The sequence below is a fragment of the Purpureocillium lilacinum genome (genome assembly GCF_023168085.1).
Source record: "Purpureocillium lilacinum CBS 284.36 DNA, scaffold_8, whole genome shotgun sequence".
In the NCBI taxonomy this organism is placed as follows: domain Eukaryota; kingdom Fungi; phylum Ascomycota; class Sordariomycetes; order Hypocreales; family Ophiocordycipitaceae; genus Purpureocillium; species Purpureocillium lilacinum.
Window position 1 is genome coordinate 2738319 of NW_027072118.1, and position 24234 is coordinate 2762552.

The 24234-nt window shown below is 62.4% G+C and overlaps 5 protein-coding genes across 5 annotated transcripts; all 5 read left to right on the forward strand.

Annotated features, from left to right (window-relative positions):
* Positions 1 to 97: 97 nt before the first annotated feature.
* Positions 98 to 724, forward strand: PLICBS_010554 (uncharacterized protein; the record flags this gene model as incomplete). Its single annotated transcript, XM_018326316.2, has 2 exons — positions 98 to 232; positions 290 to 724. 2 exons carry the CDS (start codon positions 98 to 100, stop codon positions 722 to 724), a joined length of 570 nt encoding a protein of 189 aa, XP_018174633.2.
* A 1193-nt stretch (positions 725 to 1917) lies between these two features.
* On the forward strand, positions 1918 to 5047 carry PLICBS_010555 (uncharacterized protein; the record flags this gene model as incomplete). The annotated part of the gene is made up of 2 exons (XM_065601951.1): positions 1918 to 3105; positions 4553 to 5047. The coding sequence occupies 2 exons, from the start codon at positions 1918 to 1920 to the stop codon at positions 5045 to 5047; spliced, it is 1683 nt and encodes a 560-aa protein (XP_065458023.1).
* Positions 5048 to 7491: 2444 nt separating this feature from the next.
* Positions 7492 to 13224, forward strand: PLICBS_010556 (putative DNA helicase ino80; the record flags this gene model as incomplete). Its single annotated transcript, XM_065601952.1, has 4 exons — positions 7492 to 8169; positions 8320 to 8502; positions 8629 to 13021; positions 13073 to 13224. 4 exons carry the CDS (start codon positions 7492 to 7494, stop codon positions 13222 to 13224), a joined length of 5406 nt encoding a protein of 1801 aa, XP_065458024.1.
* Positions 13225 to 14440: 1216 nt separating this feature from the next.
* On the forward strand, positions 14441 to 15181 carry PLICBS_010557 (uncharacterized protein; the record flags this gene model as incomplete). Its single annotated transcript, XM_065601953.1, is given in 2 exon segments — positions 14441 to 14809; positions 14825 to 15181. 2 exon segments carry the CDS (start codon positions 14441 to 14443, stop codon positions 15179 to 15181), a joined length of 726 nt encoding a protein of 241 aa, XP_065458025.1.
* Positions 15182 to 16864: 1683 nt separating this feature from the next.
* Positions 16865 to 18766, forward strand: PLICBS_010558 (uncharacterized protein; the record flags this gene model as incomplete). The annotated part of the gene is made up of 7 exons (XM_018326313.2): positions 16865 to 16895; positions 16940 to 17060; positions 17113 to 17441; positions 17486 to 17600; positions 17650 to 18364; positions 18416 to 18459; positions 18505 to 18766. The coding sequence occupies 7 exons, from the start codon at positions 16865 to 16867 to the stop codon at positions 18764 to 18766; spliced, it is 1617 nt and encodes a 538-aa protein (XP_018174630.1).
* Positions 18767 to 24234: the final 5468 nt, after the last annotated feature.

A 24234-nucleotide genomic window follows, 5' to 3' on the forward strand; every position in this document is an offset into this window, starting at 1 on the left:
CGACATTGTGAGCTACGGCGTGTCGCCTCACATTCTCTCACAGAAACCCCCCTGCAGCATGACAAAAAACAGTCACTACAGCGATTCGAATGGCGTGATGGAAAATTGGGGCGCCAGCGACCTGGTCGATTTGACCGCAAAGGCCCTCCGAATGTTCGATGAGCTGCTCAGTCGCCGTAAGCTCTTCTACGCGGAGTCAAGACCTGAGATCGTACAGCATGAGGGGTTTCTAGTGAGTCGCTGCAAGTCTTGCTACCAAGGGCTCGAGACTGAGAACTGTTCACGACAGTTTGAGTTCCGCCAGAGCCCAGTTCTCACCAAGAAACCCATCCTGCCCCGGGACGCCAAGGAACGGTCCGGCAACGGCGGCCCATTCCTGAACCCGGACCCCGACTTTGTCGTTGCGACGATCGGGGATCACCATGTACTAGAGTTGAACATGTACAGTATGTTTCGGCCGATGTTTGTGCTGCATACTCGCGAGTTTGCCCCGCAGACCGACGACCTGGATGTCGACGATGTGAGTGCAGCGCGAAATGTCATGGCGAGCTTGCAGGGAGGGTCAGGTCCGCAGATGATGCTCTACAACTGTGGCGTGGACGCTGGCGCGTCCCAAGGGCATAAGCACATGCAGATTGTCCCGCTGCCGTCGTCGTTTAAGCTCTATCCCGAGCTCGCAGATTCGACAGAGGGTGAGCTTAGAGACCCCGCGCACAACCTGTGAACCAGCCTGACTCACGAACCGCGCAGAGATGGCCTGCAATATCCCCAACATACCGTACAAACATTTTGTCCTCCGAGTACCACCGTCGGCAAACTCTGACCAAGTGCACGCCAAGCTCGTTCGTCTGGTCGAAAGCTGTCGAGTGGCTCAGAGACAAGCCCGGACCGGCGACGCATACAACGTCGTCATGACGGACAGTTGGCTTTGTGTCATTCCGAGACGTCGTGCTGCGCCTGGAAGCCCTATCGCCAACGGAGCTGGAATGATGGGGGCTGTCTGGGTCCGCGATCCAGAAGAGAGGCGAATGTGGGACACATTGGGGCCGTCAGCCCAACTATCACAACAAGGTATTCCCATTAGCCCGTAGGCTCTTTGGGCGAGGTGGGCGACGACAAATTTGCATTTTGCGTATACAACCATCTTTTACTCACGTTCCAACTTGTTCTTACACCGAAACTATCGGTTTCATCTGGATCCTCCTTGAGAGCACGCACCATTCGGTGGGTAGATAGCGAGGGGATCGGACGACATGGACAAACGTCGCTTCTTGATGGGCCTGTGAATCGTCTATCCAGCCTGGAAGTCATGTACTTTGGTCGTACAGTGCACCCCGCCCTGTCGGGGAATTGCCTGCACTTGTTTTTCTCCATCTATGCTGCACCCTGCTGAAGCATGATGTGATATGGGTCTGTACTTGATTTGTGTTGATATTTAACCCATTCCCTCGCACGACAGCAATTCCATCAGTCACAACGTCCGTGACTTTTGATACCAGCGAGAGCGAGTCCAGCCTTGACTCAGACGACGCCCATGAGACCCCGTCCCCGCCAGAATCGGGAGAATACACTTCGTCAGGGTCCATCCAGCACCACAGAATCCGGAAGCGCCATGGTAACGCGGAAGGAGGGCCTGGGCCACGGGCCGAACGACATCGCGACCTGCAAGAAGACTCGCCTTGCCTGCCATTCGATGAACGCCGCTTTCAACTCGACAACTCTGCAGATGCCACGCCTGTAAAGCGTGGACCCGGTAGGCCACCGGGCTCACGCAACAGAGAGAAGCCGGTAGCTCAAGACGGCAAGCCCAAGAATTCTGTCGGACGTCCACGAATCCGGCCAAAGAAGCCCACCCCTCCGCCTGGCGCTCCCAGGCGCCCTCGCGGTCGACCTCGAAAGAACAGTGTGTCGGTCGCCATGTCCGAAACTCCAGTGCCAGGAGGCACAGAGGAGGACGCCGACCATACCAATGAAGATGGCGCCCACGGGCACGAATCAGAGGCCGAGCCACAATGCCCCCAAACACCAAGCGGTTCACGGATGCCGCAGACGTCTCCCGGCCTCGACCACAACAGACGTTGCAACCGAGACAACACGCAAGCGCCAACGAACTTCGAGGAAGGGCAGGAGGAGGCGGACATGGAGCAGCACACCATGACGCGCACCGCAAGGATCCGGTCATCAAGACCGGCACGCCAAGAGGATGTCAGAAGATGCATCGACCGCATCAAGAACGATGTACCAACAGTGACTCTCGACGACGATACTCTCCTGCGTCTGCTCCAGACTCGTGTCCCCGGCTCCGTCACGAATGACAAGGAAGTGATGGGGATGGTGCAAGCGGAATGGGAGGCTTCCGGAGAATGCTTGGCTATGCGGATTGCGCCCGACATCAGGACTGAGACGCGCGACGCCTGGCGTATTGGCGTCCACTTACTTCGCTGCTCCCCGATTGCCATAATCTCCCCGGCATGGGGGCTTTACTACGACAACGACAATAGGGAGACGTGCCTTTGGAGCCGCAGGTTCTCCAGCACCTTGGGCATGATCATGATTCACCCAATCTGGAACGAAGACAAACACTCTCTGATACGGGCCATTCAAGTCGCTGTTACCTGTCGCACAGAAGAGCACCGGCCGTTTCGCATGCCAGGCGGCGAGTCCGCCATTGTCAACTGTCTTGCTAGGGAGGTAGCGCACAACACGAACGGACGATCCATGGCCGAAATCTGCAACAGCCTCCGAAGGGCACATGGAACTGCCAGAACACGGATGACAACTACCACTGAGTTTGCTTTCATCAAGCATCTGGCCGCCACCGTCTCTGTGTCCAGCCAAGATTTGTCCGACGCGCTGGGAGATGACGTACGTCTGCGCGTTCAGGAGCAGGACCTCGAAAACATCGTCAAAGCTATCAACACGTTTACACCGTTTGGGCCTCCATGCACCCCTCCGGCGGCTATATACCAAGGTTACCTCGCGAGCCACGACTCGCAGCCGGATCTAGGCGTGGCCCGGATTCGCGAGCTGTACACACAGTCGTGGCTGATTGAGCTGCGAGAGAAGTGGAGGCACGAGCAAGAACCTGGCCATCGGCAGTCTCAGGTTCTGGATGAGCCCAGGTTGATTCAGCATGGGCAGGGGCACCCGCGAGCACAATCAGGGCAGGACAGCGTGGCTCTGTCTCGACCCACGTATCAAGCTCTCACCCTGCCGAGTTCGCGGCGTCCAGCACCGGCAGCGAACGACTCCCAGCCTCCCAAGCCACTGTCCGGAAGCATCCCGCGGAGCGAAGGGGTACCAACATGGCCATCTACCGTTGGGAGCAACCATGGTGTCTCCCCGGGAGGAAGTGCCACGGCAGCCGATAGGCCGAGACCGCCTCCCAGAGGCCCCCGCGAATGGCGGGAGCAATGTGCCATCAACAGGCGTGGCCAGGCTGGCGCTGGTAGAAGGTATTCTCAGCCACAAGAGAGAAGCAAGAAGCGAAAGTATAACTCTCACCTCGAAGGGGAGCGCCATTGAGGTGACAGGATGCGGGCCCGCTCAATACGCGATCCAGTCTTGAGGATAAGGACGCCAATGGGCATGGAGAGTACTGCACGAGAGACTGCAAAGGGGGTGCCGCTGGAAAGCGTCAATGTTGAATTATGATGTGGAAGCACCGCAAGCCTGACTACCTTATCATGCAACTACAACTAATGAGATCTTCTTCTTCCTGCTATTGTCCTTTTCTGTCGTCATTCGCATATAAACATGAGGGTGGCATACCCGTGGGTTCTCGTCATATGTCTTCCCTCTGCATCTATTGCAATAATATAGCTATAGGGTTGTGCGTATGGCTTGCAAGCAGAGTCTTTGCCAGCACTAAGCGCTTTCATGGACGACGACCGAGTGTACTGGCGTGACCTACTTACGACGCTCATCTCCCCACACTCCAGGGGTCCAGACCATCATATCAGACACGAGCCACAGGCAATTAATTCAAGCCATCAGTTGCATGTCTACTATCGCCATGCTCTTAAGGGCTTGTGGCTGTCTTGGACCAGATGAGAGACAGCCTTGTACGCCACCACAGTAAGTTTGCACTGACAAGCGAGCTGGTGCTCACATGAGACGAAAGAAGAGCGCAATGGCAGCCAGACCCGTGAATGCGTTGGGCTAGCTCGGCGGTGTGTTTGCCTGAGGTTGCAGTGTATTTATGCTGAACGAAGAGGTCCCCTCGCACCATGATCCATCTTCCACAGCAAACACGCACAACCTCCGCAGACATCACGCACACACGGGTCCTTTGCAACTCGAAACCAGCATGGATCCAGCCAACGACATGCGTGGTGAGCAGTTGCCATTTGGAGTATTGTCGGATCAGCTCGTGTTCTCTTTTCCAAGACAGGTACCGTGGGGTCTCATCGGGACCGACACCAGCGGGATCGACTGTCTGACCGCCGTGCTCCGCCATTGCTTGGGTTTTCTGATCGGCGTGCCCGGCCTGACCGACCCAGCTGGAATCGAAAGGGATGCAGCATCCAACCCTCTACTAGCCTACGCGTAGCAGCGGATCGACGATATCGAGAACGATGCGGCCACCGACGACGATCTCCTTGGACGAGCAAAGGCGAAGCAGGCCGTCATCATGTCTCTACGCAGAAGGCCAATCTTCCCTCTACAGATCGACCTCTCGTTTGAGGTGTTGATGTGCTCCAGTTTGATGATGGACGTCAGGGACGGCGACCGATTTCGACTGCGCGGAGACCAAATCAAGCACATGCACGACGACTCTTGGGTCATGGGACCACCGAATTACGACCTCACCAGGCTCAAGTACAATGTGACGGATGTGATGACTGCCATGTTGGCGACGCAGATTAGGGCTGTTGATGGCTTTCCCCAACTCACCCTCCTGGGCGTCATGCTCGACGAGTTCGAGCCGACCGACCATGCTGATTGCCGTTCGTACGCCTTCAACAACCGACCAAACATCGTCATGATTCGACTACGCGCCGACCCGAAACACAAGTTTCGTCTCTGGGACGTCATGTCCTTGTAATTGCCCATTGTGACGTTCACGCCCGGGAAGGATGGCCAGCCCGTCTGGGACGATGACGTGGGGCGAGACGGATACCAGCTCTTTGCGGCGGTGCGATTGCGGCTCGACGGTGAACTCGACGTCATGAGGAAGTTCGACCCATTTGGCAAGCCCATCTATCCGCGCCATACCGGCAACAAGGCATTCGACGACAACGACTGGGACCTTTGCCATGACGGCAAAGAGCGCTCGACCATGCTTTTCTACTCAATTGCGATATGGGCTGACCGGAAACGAACCGGATGGGACGGCGAAGAACCCAATGGTTGAGAGAGAAATCCGACGCTTCAATACTTGGCTGTCGGCAGCCAGGGAGAGTCCACACTGGTTGCACAATTCGGATGAGTTCTTCCGCAAACTTGATGAGAAGGGGGCGCAGGAGAGAGCCCCTGGCTCGGCGCTTACCGACGGTCAGGACCCGGACGACACGCAAAATGGTTCCTTAGCCTGTGGTCTCACTATGTAAAGACGATCCTGGGACAGCAGAGAAGGATGTCGGAGGGCTGGGGGAGAAGAGTCGCGAGGGGGGCGGGCCAAGTCGTGAGGCCGCATGGCGCCGAGCTGTTCAGTGACGAGAATAGGGGTGGTTTGTACTGTATACGTCGTCACGCGGAATATAATGCACATATTTCCGTGACCACCGAGGATATCGTAAATGAGCTGATATGGGTGAGCGTTCTCCAGTTGTCAAGGCGCGGGGACGCTCTCTTCGTTGGGCGCCACCTGTTCGCAGCTGGCCAGGCGCCCAGGGCGCGCGGACCCCCGCTGCAAAACTTGGCCTGCACGCCCAGGTCACGATGCGGTGGGCTTCAAGCGGGCAGGCATGTATGCTACACACTACCGGAGTAAGTCATCTTCCGCCCCAGGAACAAGAGAGCAACAACACTGGCGCGGGCATGGCATTTAGCAAACGGGTTCGGCGGACGCGACTCAGGGGGGGGGGCTTGGGATGGTTGAAGGGCTGGCGAGCGGGCGACGCCAGGCAGTCTATGGTTCACGTTGAATGGGCAAGCGGCATAGTCAGAAATCGCACCACTGCGACTATCGTCTACGGAGTACCTCATAAGAGGAGTGCGCAGCCATTCTCTTCGACGACCACGAGCTCGATGCTGTGCAACATGCACATTCTGCTGGTGAATCCATCGTCGGTGACGGATGCAGGGTAGGCGAGCTGCGTCCACGCGGCCGCCATCACGAAGTCACGTGCATTGCTAATGCAGGGGTCGGGATCCCGAAAACCCAAAATGGCAAAGGCGAGGCAAGGCCTCACTCAACACGTACTCATTGGCGCTCGTAATGGTGCAAAGTACTTTTTCGGCAGTCAGGCCATGGCGGACCCGGCGGGCACAAAGCATCTGTCGGCGTGCACGGCATCGACTGCGAGACGGCCAGGAGGTCTCGCCTTGGAACGTAGCGGCGATCGAGGACGGCACGCAGGATTGACTCGCGGCTCTAGGCATGAGGCCGAGCGAGGGAGCCGCTGGCCAATCAAGGGCCGCGAGTGCGGGATCGTGTCCAGCGTTCGTGGTCGCACAGCCGTCCGGGGGTGGCCTCACCCGCATGTTGCAGGGCTGCAGGCATGATGTGGAGGTTCAGCTTTGCCGAGCAGCAAGCGGGAGGAAGAGGGAGGGCTCTGCTGGCGGCGGCGGCGACGTTTGACGGGACGAATCGTGATTGACAATTGCAGGCATCATAAAGCAGCCAGTCGTGTCGTGTCTGCAAGGCCAAACCAAAACCAAGAAAAAAAATCGTAGGCGAGCGCTGCGGGCGTCGTGGTGGCTCGACCGAGTGCCGCGACTGCGCGAGTGAGCCATTTCGTTGCAGGCGGCCGTTCTCGTTCGCGGTCGGTAATAGGACGTCCGGAGTGGTGGCAGCAGCCAGCCAGCCCCGGGTGCTAGCGACCACCGAGGCGATGCGAGGGAGTGGTGGTGAGGGTCTGACTTGAGAGCGCGGCGGCGTCGCGGACTGGCCGGCAGCGCCTCCAAAAAGGCACCAACGCCTGCTGCAACATCATCGGGATCCGCCATCATCACCTGGGCGCGCTGCATCTCCAGCCCACCTCCTTTGCCATCTCGTCCCCTCCCCATCCTCGTCCCCCCATCTCCCACCCCCATCCCCCATCGCCGCCATCATCAACCACCACCGGCCCCATCGTCGACTCATCATCGCCGCCGGCCCTGTCCATCGTCCTTGGACGCCCCCCTTGGCCACTCAACTCTGGGCCGCTTCAATCGCCCATCGTCAGCACCATCCGCCGACGCACGCCCTCGCCACGCACGCACGCACGCACGCACGCACGCCCGCCTCGACACCCGCACATGGTCGCCTAGGCGGCGCGCGCGCACCCGCCCTCTCCCTCCCGCGAGGACGGCCTCAAAGACAGAATAGAATAGACGGGCAGCACCATGGACGGCTTCCGCTCGACGGTGCTGCAGCGGCCGCGCGACGACGACGCCGGCGACCGCGAGCGAGAGCGGGAGCGAGATCGTGAGCGTGAAAGAGAGCGCGACCGCGACCGCGACCGTGAAAGAGAGCGCGACCGCGACCGCCAATACCAGCGGCACGACGCAGGAGGCAGCCCCAGCGCGGGCCGGCAGCCTCACGGGTCGTCAGCCTTTTCCCTGCGCTCGCCGCCCTCGCGCACGCTGCCTCCCTTTGCAGCGTCGGCCTCGCCCAACGGAAGCGGCAACGCCAGCGCAAACACAAACACCACCACCACCAACACCAACGGCCACCGCGGCCAGAGCCATCAATCGCCGCCGCGCGCCCTGCACGGCAGCGGCAGCAGCCACAGCCAGAGCCCTTACATGGCGCCCGCGAGCCACTCGCTGCCGCCTCCGGGCACGCCTTCCAGCTCGCACCACCACCAAGGCTCCTCGCACCAGCAACAGCAGCAGCAGCATCAGCATCAGCATCCGCGTCAGCCCATGTCGCCGCCTCGCCCGGCCTCCTACTACCCTCCCGCGTCCGCAGCCGCGCGCGACAAGCCCGCGTCGGGCAGCTTCTACGACCCCACGACCGACACCACCAAGGAGCGCGGCGTCTCAGATTCGTCCAGCTGGCACGGGGCCACCACGCCAAAGGTAGGCTCGCCCCAAATCCACTTTGACTCGTGCACTGTGCACCTGGCAAAACTCCCGTCGTCCGCGAATTTCCATCCACGCATCAATCCACACCTCAATCCTCCATCGCCGTCAATCCATCCGCCGACCGCCGCTGACCATCTCCCCCAGACCCGCGACCCCTACCCCTACTCGCAGGACCAGTACTACAACGGTCGGGCCTCGTACAACCGGGCCCGGAGCCCGCTCTCCCACGCGCACCCGCTCGCCGGCTCCCACAGCCCGCCCGCCCAGATGGCTCTGGGTGCGAATGGCGTGGCCAAGGAGCCCGCCGCCTCGCCCAAGCCCACCAGCGTACGTCCCTGCCTGCGTGCCTGCATCTCCCATCCCTGCGTGTCGGCCAACGTGCCGGCGTGCGTGCCTGCATCATCAATTCCGCCCTTCTCCAAACGCCGCCCTTTGCTAACACGAACAATGCAGACGCCCAGCCGCGCGGACCCCATGTCCTTTTCCAACATCCTCTCGAGCTCCGAGCCGCCCAAAGAAAAGAAGCAGCCGCCCGCCGATGCCACCCCCAAGCCCCCGGCCGCCGACCCGGAACCCAAGGTCGAGCCAGAGGCCGACGCCATCGAGCCCGATGCGGAGCCTGAGGCCACCGAGGTCGAGGTTGACGAAGCCGAGACAGAGGTCGAGCCGGAGCCGGAACCGGAACCTGAGCAGCTGCCCGCTAGGCGCGACGTGAAGAAGAAGCAGCCTCGCCGGTCCAAGGGCCGGGCCTCCGACATCCGCGACGCCGAGGCCCCCAAGCGGCGGCGGAGGTCGTCCCTTAAGAAGGAGTCGCCCGCCCCCTCGCGGTCGTCGTCGAAGCGCCAGGCCAATGGCCAACCCAAGGCCGCCGCCGCGCCCCGGACGTGGTCGACGGAGATGGAGAAGAAGATTCAAAACGCCGAGATGCAAATCGACAGCGACGCGCCCAAGCTCGACGCCGACGAGTTCGACGAGCACGACTACAAGGAGCGCGCCAGCAAGCGGCGGCGCGTCATGACGGACCTGGACGAGGACCGCAACCGCATCCGCCGCGAGGACTACGCCAAGGTGGCCGGCAAGCGGCTCGTGAACCACGCCGAGCTCGGCAAGCGGCGTTACGACGAGGTCTTTTACGACGAGGCCCTACACGAGGTCCGCGAGCAGGAGCTCTACGCCGAGAAGGAGCGCAAAAAGGACATGCAGCGCAAGCGACGCCGCGAAAAGTCCATGGCCGTCACCATCGAGCAAAAGGAGGCGGCCCTCGCCCGCGCCGAGGCCGCCGAGGACGAGGCCGAGCGTCAGAAGCACCTTCGCGACGCGGCTCGCGCTGATAAGAAGGCTGAGCAGACTAAGCTCATCCTCGAAAAGGGCATTAAGGGTCCCGCCCGCAACCTCGACCTCATCGACGGCGGCGCCAACTCGAGCTTCCTCGCGTCCGACGCCGAGACGCCCAAGTCCAAGAAGAAGGGCGCCCGCCCCAAAAAGTCCAAGGAGCAGAAGCAGGCGGAGAAGGACTCGGCCGAGGCCGCCCAGGCCGCCCTCGACGCCGGCAAGGAGCTGCCGCCCAAGGAGGAGGGTGGCAAGGTGCGCATCAAGATCAAGGGCCGCTCCCGCGGCGGCGACAAGGAAAAGAAGGAGGCGCCGCCCGTCGAAAAGGACCCCGAGCAGGAGAAGCGCGACGAGGCCGCCGAGCTCAAGAAGAAATTCACCTCCAAGGGCTACAACCAAATCTACGAACAGATCTGGCGCGACATGGCCCGCAAGGACGTCAACAAGACATTCAAGCTGGCCGTCGACTCGTACGCCACCAAGGGGTCCAACCTCAAGAAGACGGCCATCCTCGCGTCCAAGGAGGCCAAGCGCTGGCAGCTGCGCACCAACAAGGGCACCAAGGACCTGCAGGCCCGCGCCAAGCGTGTCATGCGCGACATGATGGGCTTTTGGAAGCGCAACGAGCGTGAAGAGCGCGACCTGCGCAAGGCGGCCGAGAAGCAGGAGATTGAAAATGCCCGCCGCGAGGAGGCCGAGCGCGAGGCCGCCCGCCAGAAGCGCAAGCTCAATTTCCTCATCTCTCAGACAGAGTTGTACTCGCATTTCATTGGGAAGAAGATCAAGACGGACGAGGTGGAACGCAGCACCGACCATCCCGACGAGGCGCCCGAGGCGCCGCGAGCCCAGGGCCTCAACGTCTCGGAGCCCACGGGTCCTGTCGGCGGCAAGGTCACCGACTTTGAGAACCTCGACTTTGACAACGACGACGAGAGCCAGCTGCAGGCGGCGGCCATGGCCAACGCCCAAAACGCCATCGCCGAGGCGCAGAAGAAGGCGCGCGACTTTAACAACCAGGGGCTCGACATGGACGAGGAGGGCGAGATGAACTTTCAGAACCCCACTGGCCTCGGCGACGTCGAGATCGAGCAGCCCAAGCTCCTCAACGCCCAGCTCAAGGAGTACCAGCTCAAGGGCCTCAACTGGCTTGTCAACCTATACGAGCAGGGCATCAACGGCATCCTCGCCGACGAGATGGGTCTCGGCAAGACGGTCCAGTCCATCTCCGTCATGGCGTACCTGGCCGAGAAGCACGACATCTGGGGCCCGTTCCTCGTCGTCGCGCCCGCCTCGACCCTGCACAACTGGCAGCAAGAAATCGCCAAGTTTGTGCCCGAGTTCAAGATCCTGCCGTACTGGGGCAGCGCCGGCGACCGCAAGGTGCTGCGCAAGTTTTGGGACCGCAAGCACTCGACCTACCGCAAGGACGCCGCGTTCCACGTCTGCGTCACGTCGTACCAGCTCGTCGTCTCCGACGTCGCCTACTTCCAGAAGATGCGCTGGCAGTACATGATCCTCGACGAGGCGCAGGCCATCAAGAGCTCCTCGTCGTCGCGCTGGAAGTCGCTGCTCGGCTTCCACTGCCGCAACCGCCTGCTGCTCACCGGCACGCCCATCCAGAACAACATGCAGGAGCTGTGGGCGCTGCTGCACTTTATCATGCCGTCGCTCTTTGACTCGCACGACGAGTTCAGCGAGTGGTTCTCCAAGGACATTGAGTCGCACGCCCAGAGCAACACCAAGCTCAACGAGGATCAGCTCAAGCGTCTGCACATGATCCTCAAGCCGTTCATGCTGCGCCGTGTGAAGAAGCACGTGCAAAAGGAGCTCGGCGACAAGATCGAGCTTGACGTCTTCTGCAACCTGACGTACCGCCAGCGCGCCTACTACAGCAACCTACGCAACCAGATTAACATCATGGACCTCGTCGAAAAGGCTACCATGGGCGACGACCAGGACTCGGGCACCCTCATGAACCTTGTCATGCAGTTCCGCAAGGTCTGCAACCACCCGGACCTGTTTGAGCGCGCCGAGGTCACGAGCCCCTTTTCCTTTGGCTACTTTGCCGAGACGGCGTCGTTTGTGCGCGAGGGCAACAACGTACCCGTCGGCTACTCGACGCGGAACCTCATCAACTACGAGCTACCGTCGCTGGTGTGGGCGCGGGACGGCCGGCTGGACAAGGCTGGCCACGACAACGCCCGTGCCGGCTGGCGCGGCAAGGCCCTGGGACACATGATGAACATTTACACGCCTGACAACTCACGCGACAGTCTCGGCGGCACCGATGCCTTTTCGTGGCTGCGCTTCGCCGACGCCAGCCTCGGCGACGTCTATCGAGCAACACACACCAGCCTGTTTGCGCGCGCCGTGGACGAGCTGCAGAAGCCGAACCGACTCGCACACATGGACGTCGCGTACGAGGACGACGGCGGCTGGGTGCCCGCGCACGCCATGCTCAAGGTGCGCCCGCGCGCGAGCCGCGCCGCCGCCCTGGCCGCTGCCACCACCGAAGGCGTGCTGGGCAGGCTCATGAACGTCGCCCGCGACGACTACGCCGACTCGGGGCTCGGCCGCCTCGAGATCGCCGGTCGCCCGCGCGCGTCGGCGCCGCCCGTCGACGTGTCGTGCAACAGCGCGAGCGCCGTCAACGAGCGCAACGGCACCCTCTTCAACGTGGGCATGCGCCGGGCGCTCTACGGACCGGCCAGGCACGAGGAGAGGACGCTCGTCCAGGGCAAGGTGCCGCTCGAGCTGTGGCCCGCCAAGGCCGCGCTGCCGCCGCCCGACGGCGAGAAGCGCCGCTTCACCAACATTAGCGTGCCGTCGATGCGGCGCTTCGTCACCGACAGTGGCAAGCTGGCCAAGCTCGACGAGCTGCTCTTCAAGCTCAAGGCCGAGGGCCACCGCGTGCTGCTCTACTTCCAGATGACGCGCATGATCGACATGATGGAGGAGTACCTGACGTACCGCAACTTCAAGTACTGCCGGCTGGACGGCTCGACCAAGCTCGAGGACCGCCGCGACACGGTGCACGACTTCCAGACGCGGCCCGAGATTTTCATCTTTTTGCTGTCGACGCGCGCCGGTGGTCTTGGCATCAACCTGACGTCGGCCGACACGGTCATCTTTTACGACTCGGATTGGAACCCGACCATCGACTCGCAGGCAATGGACCGCGCCCATCGCCTCGGCCAGACGAAGCAGGTGACGGTGTACCGCCTCATCACGCGTGGCACCATCGAGGAGCGTATCCGCAAGCGCGCTCTGCAGAAGGAGGAGGTGCAGCGCGTCGTCATCCAGGGCGGCGGCGCCAGCGTCGACTTTTCAGGCCGCCGCGCTCCCGAGAACCGCAACAGGGACATCGCCATGTGGCTCGCCGACGACGAGCAGGCCGAGATGATTGAGCGCCGTGAGAAGGAGCTGCTCGAGTCAGGCGAGCTCGACAAGCGCAAGAAGGGCGGACGGCGCAAGAAGGCCGAAGGCACCGCCAGCCTCGATGATTTGTACCATGAGGGTAAGCATCCACTCTCCCCTACTCACTGGCTCCCGCTGACTCCTCCCGCAGGCGAAGGAAACTTTGACGACGGCAGCAAGGGGGCGGCCTCGGGGGCGGCGACGCCCGTCGAGAGCGAAAAGGGCAAGAAAAAGGCCAAGGGCAAGCGGGCCAAGACGGCCAAGCAGCGCCTGGCCATTGCCGATGGCATGGTGGACTATTGATATCGATGTACTATATAGAGCTTTGCTACAGGAATTAAGGCGTTTGGCATGTCCAGCACGAGTACGCGGGAGCCCCCGGCAACCAGACGACCTGGTTGCTGTTTGTTCATTTCGGCCTGAGGCACCTGGCTGGCGACGGTGGACGTGTTCAGAGTGCGCGCAGCTGGCAGGGGGTGCGCGCAGCTGCCCAGCAACGGGCGCTGGCCAGCCGCCCGTGAACAGGTATAAAATGTCTCCCTGCGGCCGCTGCGTTCTCTTTGTTTTTCTCCTTTCACCTCACGCGTCTTCTCGCCCTCTTGCAAATCCCGCGAGTGTGCTTAGGCCCCGTCACCACCACCATCCGCTTCCATCATCGCACCCATCAACAACATCCTCCTCGTCAGGGGTAACACATCTCAACATCAGCCAAGTCACCTGCAAGCTTCGTGCGTCACTCAAAGAGCGTTGTTTGTGCGTCTGGACCGCGTCTATCGTTCCGGCAGCTTTACCCTTCCGCGTAACGCGTCACCATATTCACCCCCCGCCGTGCGGCATCTCGTGGCTGTTGTGTGCCATCGGTCAACAAGTGAGTGAGCCGAGCCGCCATTCAACCTGAGCATCACGCTGACTTGCCTTCTAGACGCATCTTCGCATCGGAACGCGACGTAAGCGCATCAAGATACTTTACTGCGCCCGGAAGCATCTTGTGGCTCAGGCCATCAACGAGTGAGCATGCCTTCCTTTGCCTTGAGCACGGCGCTGACCAGCTTCCAGACTTCGTACCGCTGTCACCAGACAAGCGTCATCAGACTATCCAAGCAAACGCGTCAAGAAATTTTATTCGCCCTGAAGCATTTTGTGGCTCGTGCCATCAACGAGTGAGTATGCCTTCCTTTGCATCGAGCAAGGTGCTGACCAGCTTCCAGACTTCCACGCACCACTGTCATCAGGCAATCTAAGCAAACGCGTCCAACCAGCTTCAGACCTCTTCGCGCCACTGTCACTGACAAGCTAAGGAAACGCGTCAAGCAACTTCATTAGCCCTAAGCACTTTGTGGCTCGTGCTATCAACGAGTGAGTATTCCTTCTTTCTTCGAGTACGGCGCTGACCAGCTTCCAGACTTCCACGCACGGCTGTCATCAGACTTTCTAAGCAAACGCGTCCAACCATTTCCATACTTTCTCACACCGCTGTCACCAGACAAGCTAAGCAAACGCGTCAGACTCAATCGTCAAAATGGCAGCTGATCCTTACGACCAAGATCTTTACTACTCCGACGCCGGTGGCGGCCAGTGCCTCGAGCCTTGCTGCTCCGCGTACCTCCACGATTTTGGACTCGAAAGCAGCTACCAGGATCACATCAACCACAAGTGGCACCTCGCCGCCAAGGCTGCCGGCAGAGATCTCCTGGCCATGGACCTCTCGGACGAGGAGCTCGAGCAACGGCGCCTTGCCCTCCGCGAGCTCCGCTGCGACGAGTCGCACTGCCCTCTCTACGGACGCGTCATGCCTGGCGGCCACGGTGCCTTTTACGGCCACCGTGAGTCGGCCGCACACCTGGGCATCGTCGTGGACACGAACAACCCGCCCCCTTGGCGCTGCGAGGTGCCGGCGTGCTAGCTGCACGGCCGCTACTTCATCAGCCAGAGGAACTGGGAGACCCACGAGGTCTCGGAGTGCCACGTCAACGCCCTCAGGATCCAGGTGGCGCGCAACCTGCGCGGGCAGAGGCCCCTGCCCCCGACCACGGCGGCCACGCGCAACGGCCGACGCCGGATGCGCCCCAGGGGTCTGACCGCGCGCGAGGCGGCGTCGCTCTATCTCGGCGCCACGGACTGGACGGCGCCCGCTCCTCCTCCTCCGCCTCCCACCAACCAGCCCACTCAGGCTGAAGGCTCGGGCGAGAATTGCCCGGAGGTTGTGGGGTATGTTCGCGCTCCGCCGCCGCACGGCTACGGCCCGCCCGGCCTGTTCTGAATAATCCGTGTATTGACCAACGCAGGGAGCCGAGTGGCCGGCCTCGGACCGAGGTGGTCCTGGAGATACAGATGTTTGTGGAGAGACAGGGCGGCGTGAGGGCGTGGCCCAGGATTCGGGACGAGTTTGGCCTGTGACTGGGGGGTGCTGGGAGGAACCTTTGTTAGGACTAATACGTGTTTTATTTGAATCGTAAACAAGTTTAAGGGATGTTCGAGTTTTTTGTTAGAGTAGATGAGAAGTGTCTAAAGGGAGATAAGGGCCTGGAGGGCGACAAGAGTCTACCCAAGGATAGGCCCTAGGACACGACGGCAGCGGGAGCAAGTGCTTCTGCAGACGTTGTGTGCGGTTACGCGGGCTGGGACACGGAAGCACTGAGGCTGACGACTCGGATCGTGCCGAGTCACGACATGGGGCGGTCGCTTGGCGACGCCGGCTCCGTCGAGCTATGTCCATAGGCCGGTCGAGCAGCCGACAGCTAGTACGTACCAGGGTCGTGAGGTTCGTCTTAACATCACTTATTGTGGGCATGTTTCGGGCTACAGACGTGGGAGAATGCGGGCTCGCTACACGACTACGCTCGATGATGTTGTCAAGTCTTTGGCCAAGCGTTCAAGGCGGTCTGCGGTCAGAGTAGCTCCTACACAACCACGATTGGCGGCCATCGAGGACTGACCACCATTATCTGCAGCCACATCAGCATCGAAGCGAGCTCACGGACATAGCAGAGGCAGCACAGGCACTCGACAAGCAGCCATGACGCTGCTGCCAAGGCTCGTCGGAGATTGTCAAGAATGACACGCAGCCACATCGGCGGCGATGCGACGCGGCCAGCTCAGCGGGCACGGGCAAGCCTCGCGGGGCGGCCCGTCCGAGACAGGCCCACGGTCCGGCACGTTGCACAACGTCGAGTGGCACCGCACGCGGAGATGTCCTGCCGTTAGGAGCGAGCGTCGGCGGGGACGAGAGATCAAATAGCGAACGAGGCACGGCGGACAGGCGAGCGGGGGCACGGGGCGGCGGGCTCGGAAGAGGTTCGATCGCGTCGCCAGATGTGGTCTGATGCGAGCGAGGCAAGACTCCCAACAACCGCCGCGTGTCCCATGGCTCTCGCCACCTGCGGGCTCCCCGACGACATCGCTGCGGGCGCGCGATGCCGTCACATGCGTGCCCCCGAGCGACAGACGCCCGACTCGGGCGGGTGCAGCGGCATGCGCGTGTTCGGACCCTGGCGGCGGGGCGTCGCATCGAGGGGCATCCCGATGCTCGACCACGATGCCCGCATACCCGCCCGGAGGGTGGCGACGCGCGCCGGATGGACGTCCAGCTCGCCACGGGACCGCTCGTGATGAGCTTGTTGTGTGTGCGCGCGAGCCTGCATCGCGGTGGACGACGTGTCAGCGCGAGTCGCGGATCCTGGGTCGGGGGAGCCAGAGTTGGCGGTCTGCATGCAGCGGCGAGCGAGCGCGCGCAGACATGAGGCTTGCAGGACTGCGGTCCAAGCGCGTGTAACGTCTTCAAGGCGGTGTTTGAGTGCCGCATCTGATAAAGAGGTCGGTTGTCCATGGCGAGGCAGGCGCGACCAACTCCGCGCACCAGACCGACTTACAGGCGGTGAGAGAGAATTCTGGTGGCGCCTCATCCCCGACCACAAGCCCTCTCTTCACCTCGACACAACTCGCCATGCGGCGGCCCGGCTTCCTCGCGCTGCACGGTAAGTGTTCCCCTGCGATGGACGAGCCCGGCTGACCGACCCAGGCGCGTACATTGTCGTGATGGGCCTGTTGTCGCTGCCGGTGCTGTACCCGCTCGGCAACCTGGCCGCCGTGGACGCCTACTTTATGGGCTGCAGCGCGTCGACCGAGTCTGGGCTCAACACGTAACTCACCTGCCTTGATGCCCTGTTGAGCATGGCTGACCCGAACTTGCAGGGTCGACCTCGGGCCGCTCGCGTTGTATCAGCAGCTGTACCTCTACTTTGTGCCGATGCTGACGAGCCCCTGCTTCGTCAACATTGTTGTCGTGCTGCTGCGGCTCCGCTGGTTCGACAGACGCATAGACGAGGTAGAGGGCTGCGATGGCGAGCAGGGGCTTGCGGCTCCCGTTGCTGAGACGGTCGAGCCCAAGGTGCAGGCCGAGCTCCTCTGTTGTGACATGGGGCGAGATCGGTCGCAGCAGCGCAGGCTCACGGGCACACAACGACAAGACATGGGCGGAGACGAGTATCGCGCCCTCAAGCTCCTACTACCCATCGTCACAGGTAGGTTTCGTCGCTCGCATGCCCGGCGCTGCTGACCGCGGCAGTGTACTTTTTCGGCCTCCACCTGCTCGGTGGCTCTGCGCTCGCGATATGGGCGCGCTTCGCAGACGTCAAGTACACGGGGTACCTCGACGAGCTCGGCCTGAACCGCACGTGGTGGTGAGTATCTGTGTTCCTGAGTATAAACGACCGCTGACACCGATGTCAGGGCCTTTTACACCACGCAGTCGCTCATGGACAACCTCGGCTTCACGCTCACTCCCGACGCTATGGTGCGCTTCCGCGATGCCGTCTTCCCGCTGCTGCTGCTCACCGTGCTCGCCCTGGCCGGCGAGACGCTGTACCCGGTGCTCCTCCGCTTCTCCATCTGGGCTGCGTCCCGCGTGGCTCCTTCACGGCTGCGCGGGCCGCTGCGGTATCTGCTCGACCACCCGCGGCGCTGCTACACGCTGCTCTTCCCCGGCGGTACCACCTGGGTCATCCTGACCATCGCCGCGGCCCTCAATCTCGGCGTCGCGCTGCTCATAGTTGTGCTGGACCTCCACTCCGCCGAGGTGGCAGGCCTGGCCCCCGCGAACCGCTTCATCGCGGCGTTGTTCCAGGCGGCGGCAGCGCGGCACGCGGGGACCACGCCTTATAACCTGGCCAACGTGAGTCCGGCGACGCAGTTTGCCCTGCTCGTCATGATGTACATTTCCGTGTACCCCGTGGCGGTAGGTGTGCGCGCCGCCGCAGACGCACCGTATCGGGAGCGCAGCGTCGGGATATTCGCCAGCGAGCCCAGGTATGACGAGAGCCGCGCCGGGGCGTACCTCACCCGCCTCATGCGGCAGCAGCTGTCCTGCGATCTGTGGTGGATCTTTCTCGGCATCTTTCTGCTGGCCGTGACGGAGGGGAGAAACGTGGCCGACGTGAACGAGCCGGTAGGTTTGTGTGAAGCGGCAGCGCCAGAGCAAAGCTGACCAACCACGCAGGCCATCAAGATATTCCCCATCTTCTTTGAAGTCGTCTCCGCCTAGTAAGTCTGCCGGTCCCTCGTCTGGAGCGAGCGCTGACTGCCCAGCTGCAACGTCGGCATCAGCCTCGGTCACCCCAGCGTGTCGAGCTCGCTGAGCACAAAGTTCTCCGTCACGGGCAAGCTCGTCATCTGCGCCATGATGATCCGCGGCCGGCACCGCGGGATGCCTTACAGACTCGACCGAGCGGTGGTGCTGTCCGGCGAGCGGGAGCGGGAGGAACCGAAGGTCGAACCGCCCACCGCCCGGCACATGCCTCTGCTGGGAGCAGCACTGGTGGAGACGAGCCAGAGCGGAAATCACTGGTGAGCGATTGACGATATAGACACGCCTGTCCAGTACATACGAGCAGTTCACGATGCGACGCAAGTCATGATCCCGGGCTAGCTCGGGCGTCAGAACAAGCCCACGCCGGCAAGGGGGAGGACCCGTCGGTCCCAGCAATCTGGGCGGCAGGGGCCGCGCACGGGGCCGCGGGCTTGAGCAAGGGTTCGGGGGAGCACTTGGACGTTGGGCATCAACCTCAGGGGCACAATATCGAAGAGCAGCGCGTCTCAGTCGTCTCCGGGGCGCTGACATGCACAGACACCGCCAAGCTTCCTGGCCAAGCTTCTGCATTACCAGGGCAATGGGTCGCGACCGTTCAGTCGGCCCGTTGCTGGGACGAGCTCTGAAAAGCCTACTCTGCCCCGTCTCATCAGGCCATCGCACACCTGAAGCAGAAGCAGACCCTTGAGCGCCTACGGAGAACAAGCGCTCGCCTTTCGGAGTTGCTGACGATCCCTGGACTCCCTTCCATCACGAGCAAGGGTCGGGCATCGTCGGCCAAGTCCGGCGTGGGCGCCGCGGTTGACCGAGGCCCCTGTTGACGGTTGACCGAGAGGCACGGGGTACGGAGACTGGAGCTCCGTCCCCTGTAACCGGACCGGGGTCTGGCACGAGGCGAGGTCACGGCGGCCCGGACACTGCCAGGAGCCAGGACCCTGCAGCGCAACGTCGCAGCCGCGGATGCGTCCATGGCACCAGCGCACGTGTCGCGAGCATCCGGCTGCCAGATTGGGAAGCTGGCAAACGGTGAACGACGTCCAAGACGGTGGATTAACAACATCGAATAAATCGAATAAATTAGAAAGCCGGCTCGTAAGCTTTTGCTCAGCACGAGGGTTTGCCAATAGCCCTTGTCTAACTGGCCACTCGATGACGTGGAGGGGTGCACCGCTGAGAGGCGCGGGGTCTTTCCGGCAGGCATACTTACGAGAGACTGGAGCTGTCATCGAAGGCGGCCCTAGAGCCTCTTTCCACGACGATGGTGTCGTGTTGTTTTGCCACGACCTCCGGGTGCGTCGTCGTGTCGCGGCTGCAAAGCATCATGTTGCCAGTGTCGTCGGGCATGAAAGGCAGGCGATACATCCTCCGTGCTGTACCAAGTACATGATGCTGGCATGACGGGACAAGCCGGCATCGACGCACGCCCTGGATGAGTTTTGAGCCGGCGCGTACATACACCACGGTACTGCGGTCACACGCTTGCAGACGATACATCGAGGCGTGCGTCCGCCACGCAGCATCAATAGAGGCTCGCGCGCACCCGCCCCCACGATCGACGCCCACGATCTGATGCAACGACGAAATGCCGCTGCGCCGGAGTGGCACCCCGAGCGAACGCACCTCCAAGCTTCCGCCAGCCCGGAAGGCTGGCCGCACGAGACTGTAACGCGGGGGTGGGGGGAAGAGCCCCAAACTCTGCGGCCACCACCACCACAGCGCCCCCGTCTTGTGACGCCGGGTCAGCACGCAGGGCAAGAAGGTAGCACCCAGCTGCTCAGGGCCGCCCGACGCATTTCCGGCAGCCCGGTTCGGGGCCGGGGTGGCATTCTGCCCGCGCGGCCGGCACGTCACATGAAGGGACGCTCGACCTATTTGCTCCAGCTGCGCGGTGCCTTGGCTGCTCATTTCGCGTTTGCGTTGTGCCGCGTTGCGTTGGGTGCGGCTGGTCCTGGGCGAGCCGGGGCCCTTCACATGTCGGAGCCAAACGACTGCCAGCTGCCATCCAAGTCCGATAGCGGCCGTCATTTTCGACGTGGGTGAATTCAGTCTGGCATGTGCACCTCATCAGAAGCGCGAACCGCCAACCGCGCCAGCGAACGGGCGGCCAGCCATCGGCGACTGCGGTGAGGGTGGTGCGCCTGTGTACGCCTGTTCTCGCCTGGGCCGCCAGCCTGCCCATTCACGATGCGTCTCGCGGCACAGCTTGCAAGAGGGTGGCTTCGTCACCAAGTCAAGCTCGTGTGGCCCCCCGAGCAAGTCGGAAGCCCCCGAGCGTTCAGGCGTTCAAGGCCCCGCCACGGCCGCCTGGGCCGCCGGCGAGCTATGCGCTTGGATCGCCCTCCCCGGGCAACATGGAAGCCACGCGGGGAGCGGTGACGGCGACGGCGAGGGGTCCCATTGGGCCGCCTGGTGTCGTCTGTGGCGCAACAATACGAGTACGCGGAGGGGTGTGGCGGCGACAATGCCGTGAGCCAGGCGTGCGGTGCGGTGCGGCGTCGCTACGCGGAAAGCCTCCCAGGCGGCGGCCTCATACTTTGTGCGGAACCGCCTGCCCGTTGTAGTATTTCCGAGTTTGGGCACGGGTCCGGGGTGCGCTCAGGCTTGGAGGCGTGAGGATGCCAGGAAGGCGAGTTCATGGCTTTATGGAAGTACACGAAGGGCACATGAGAGGCAACAGGCCCGAGAGGCGAAAGAGGGCGAGCAGGAGAGGCGGGAAAAGAGCAAGCATGCCTGGCAGTCAGATCGTGTCCGTGTTCGAGGGCAGCACCTCGTGTCGCCAGCGCCGCGGCGGCACAGCGCACCGCAGGCTCCGCTGACGGCGCCAATAGCCGACCGGAACAGCGCGGACGACCCTCTGTGCATCGCGTATCGACCGGGTCAGGAAGGTTGAGCAGAGGCTGGCGTTGGCGTGCTGGAAATCCAGTGCAGTGCAGGTGACTTGCTGCTGGCTTGGCTCGGCTCCCTCCTGGCCCGAAAAGAAACTAGCGGCCGTTGAAGAAATAATAAAAAAGGGGGGGGCATTTAATCGCAGGAATAAAAAGAAATGGCGGGGGTGGGGCGGCCTGTGCGTGCTCTGTGTGGGGCTTGTGGTGAAGGCCTGCTGACTGACTCCTGCCTCCCTGTGAAGCCTCTAGGTGCCTCCTGGGACTGGCTTGGCCGGGGGCGCTGAACCTGCCAAAAGGAGAACTGCTTTTTCGGGCATTTGCCCGCTTCCCCGAAGGCTGGGTGGCCCCACCACTTCCAGCCGCGGGACCAATCGCCGTGCGACCGAGAATTGCGGGTCCGCACCCTCCCCAGTCCCTCTCATGGAAGCCTTCCAGAAGTCTTCTCCCGCACGTGGGAAGCCTGCCGCCACTCACGTCGAGCGCCCCCCGGGCTGGTGCTGCTGCTGGCCGTTGGCCGTTCGGGTAACCTTGTGACGCCGGGGAGAGATGAAGGGGGGAGGGAGCGAGTAAGCAACCTGGCGCACCGCGCACGCAAGAGCGTCCGTCGTGCGGGATTGACTGCCCAGCTTGGACAGACGGATGGACGGACGGATGGATGGATGCGCTGGCTGCGCTGGCTGCGCTGGCTGGGCGATGGGGAGTGATGGGCTGGCCCGGTTCGGTAACACAACCAAAAACCATGCGCGCGAGTGTGTGCCTCTGTGTGTGTGTGTGTGATTGCCGAGGCGCGTGGCAACAGGACATGCCGAGGGGCGTTGCAACGCGGTACGCTATGGACGCTGCATGGAAACGCACAGCACGCAGTAGAGGCCACCGTCATGTTCGACGACCTGCCTCGTGCATTATTACGAAGCACCAGCGGCGGCTTCCAGGCACGAAGTTTACGTGTCCGGCGCGCTGTGCTCCGAGTGGCCATGCCCTGCAAGAGCACCGCCCTGCCGCTCCCGCCCTTCCGCCAGTCGCTAGCCGGGTAATTCAAACTCCCCTCGCAAGCGCCGCAGGGTCAATCGCCAACGGGCCGAAGTGCCTTGCGCGCTGCTGCTCGTCAGGGAAAAAACGCTGTCGGGCCGGGCAGCCCCCCCAATCCCCCCAGGCTCTCCAAGGGGCTGCGTAGGCGATGGATGCGTGACTCGGCGCGACGGAATCCTTTGGCGGGCAGTGGACGCCTCGTTGGCCTGCGTTTCGTCCTCCTCCACACACGCACCACATGGCTGGATGGCACAGCGCACCCGGCACCCGCACCGCCGTCTCCAGGGACGTTGCCTGCCCTGCCATCCACCACGGCGAGGATCCAAATCCCCTCCCCCCAAGCCTGCCTGCAAGCCAGCAAGCCCGGCGTTCGTCCGGCGTCCGCCCAGTGACCACCACCACCACCACCACCACTGCACGCCGTCCACCCACAGCCAAGGCCCTGCCAGCGGGCTCTCCGCCCCCGGATTATGACGTACCTCACCTCTGCAGGCGAGCAAGTCGAAATCTCGATGCCACCGCTTGATCGTCCCCCATTGTTCGCCCTCTGCGAACCGCACCCCCGTGCTGCTACTTGGTTCCTGTCCGCATCCCGTCCCCATGGCCTCGTCACAGGGTGGAAGCGCGATGCGATGCGATCGCAGCCTTGCATCATAGTCGCGTCCCGCCCGCGTGTCCGCGGCGCTGGCTGGGCATCCGGTGCGCGGAGGCCGTGATCAACGGGGGTGGGTGACGGGAGCAGAGCAAAGGGCAGGGTGTGTGTGTGCATGCACATGAGCGACTCGAAAATAATAATCAGAATTAAATCGCGATCACCATCCTTGTATTTTTTCTTTCTCATGATTTAATCAATTTAATCATTCTCTCTTTTTTCGGCGCTCCTTTTCGCATTTCCCTGTAGTGGTGACTCGGCGGCAATTGGGTGGACGGGGGCGTCGCGGCGAGGTGCGGGACGCCATCGGCGCCGGGGCCCGACGGGGGCCGACGGGACCTGGGGACATGTTCGGGTCTCCTCCCTTGGGCAAGCTTTCCGCCAAAACGCCAGCGCCACACGGCACGCGAGGGAAAACAAACATGCGTGCATGCGTGCATGCGTGCGCCCGGCTATGACTCGGTGTGCGTGCGTGTGGTGCGGGTATTGCTCTTACCGAGGAGGCGGAACGGCAGTACTTGGCATGGCATGGCCCCCCTTCGTGGGGAACATCGGGACCTCTCCCCCAAGGGTCCTGGGGATGGGGGATGATGGATGGGGGCGCCGGGCGCCTGGGTCGTGGAAAAAGCGCGCGGGCGGCGGGGAACGGCGGACGTCGACGACGCTCACTGCCACACCCACTCACCCAGTCTGTCTGTCTGTCTGTCTTGCTGGATGGATGGATTCAGAAAGGATGCCATGCCCATGCCAAGCGAGCCCTTGCGAGTCGGCGGCTCATCCTTGACTCTCGGGGCAACTCCCGGAGCAACACGGCGCCACCAATCACCCACGGGAGCGCCCTCCCCTGGAAACCCCCCCTCGGGAACTGCAGCAGGAGCAGCAGCAGCAGGAGGAGCAGGAGGAGCGCCGAGATTCGCAGCGGCCGGAGGCTGGGCTGGGCAAGCTCAATCAGACGGCATCCAACACGTTTGCGTGTGTCGTTTCGCGCGCTAATAAGCTTATCGCTTCATCGCTCGCTGCAAGTGTGTGCGGCCGGGTGGCTTGCCGCGGAGACGGGAGCGCGAGAGAGAGGACTGGAAGCTGGCCGGCTTGCGGTTGCGTGCTTGGGGCCATGGCCGCGAAAAGTCCCGATGCCGGGGCCTTGAATGCCCGAAGATGTTAGC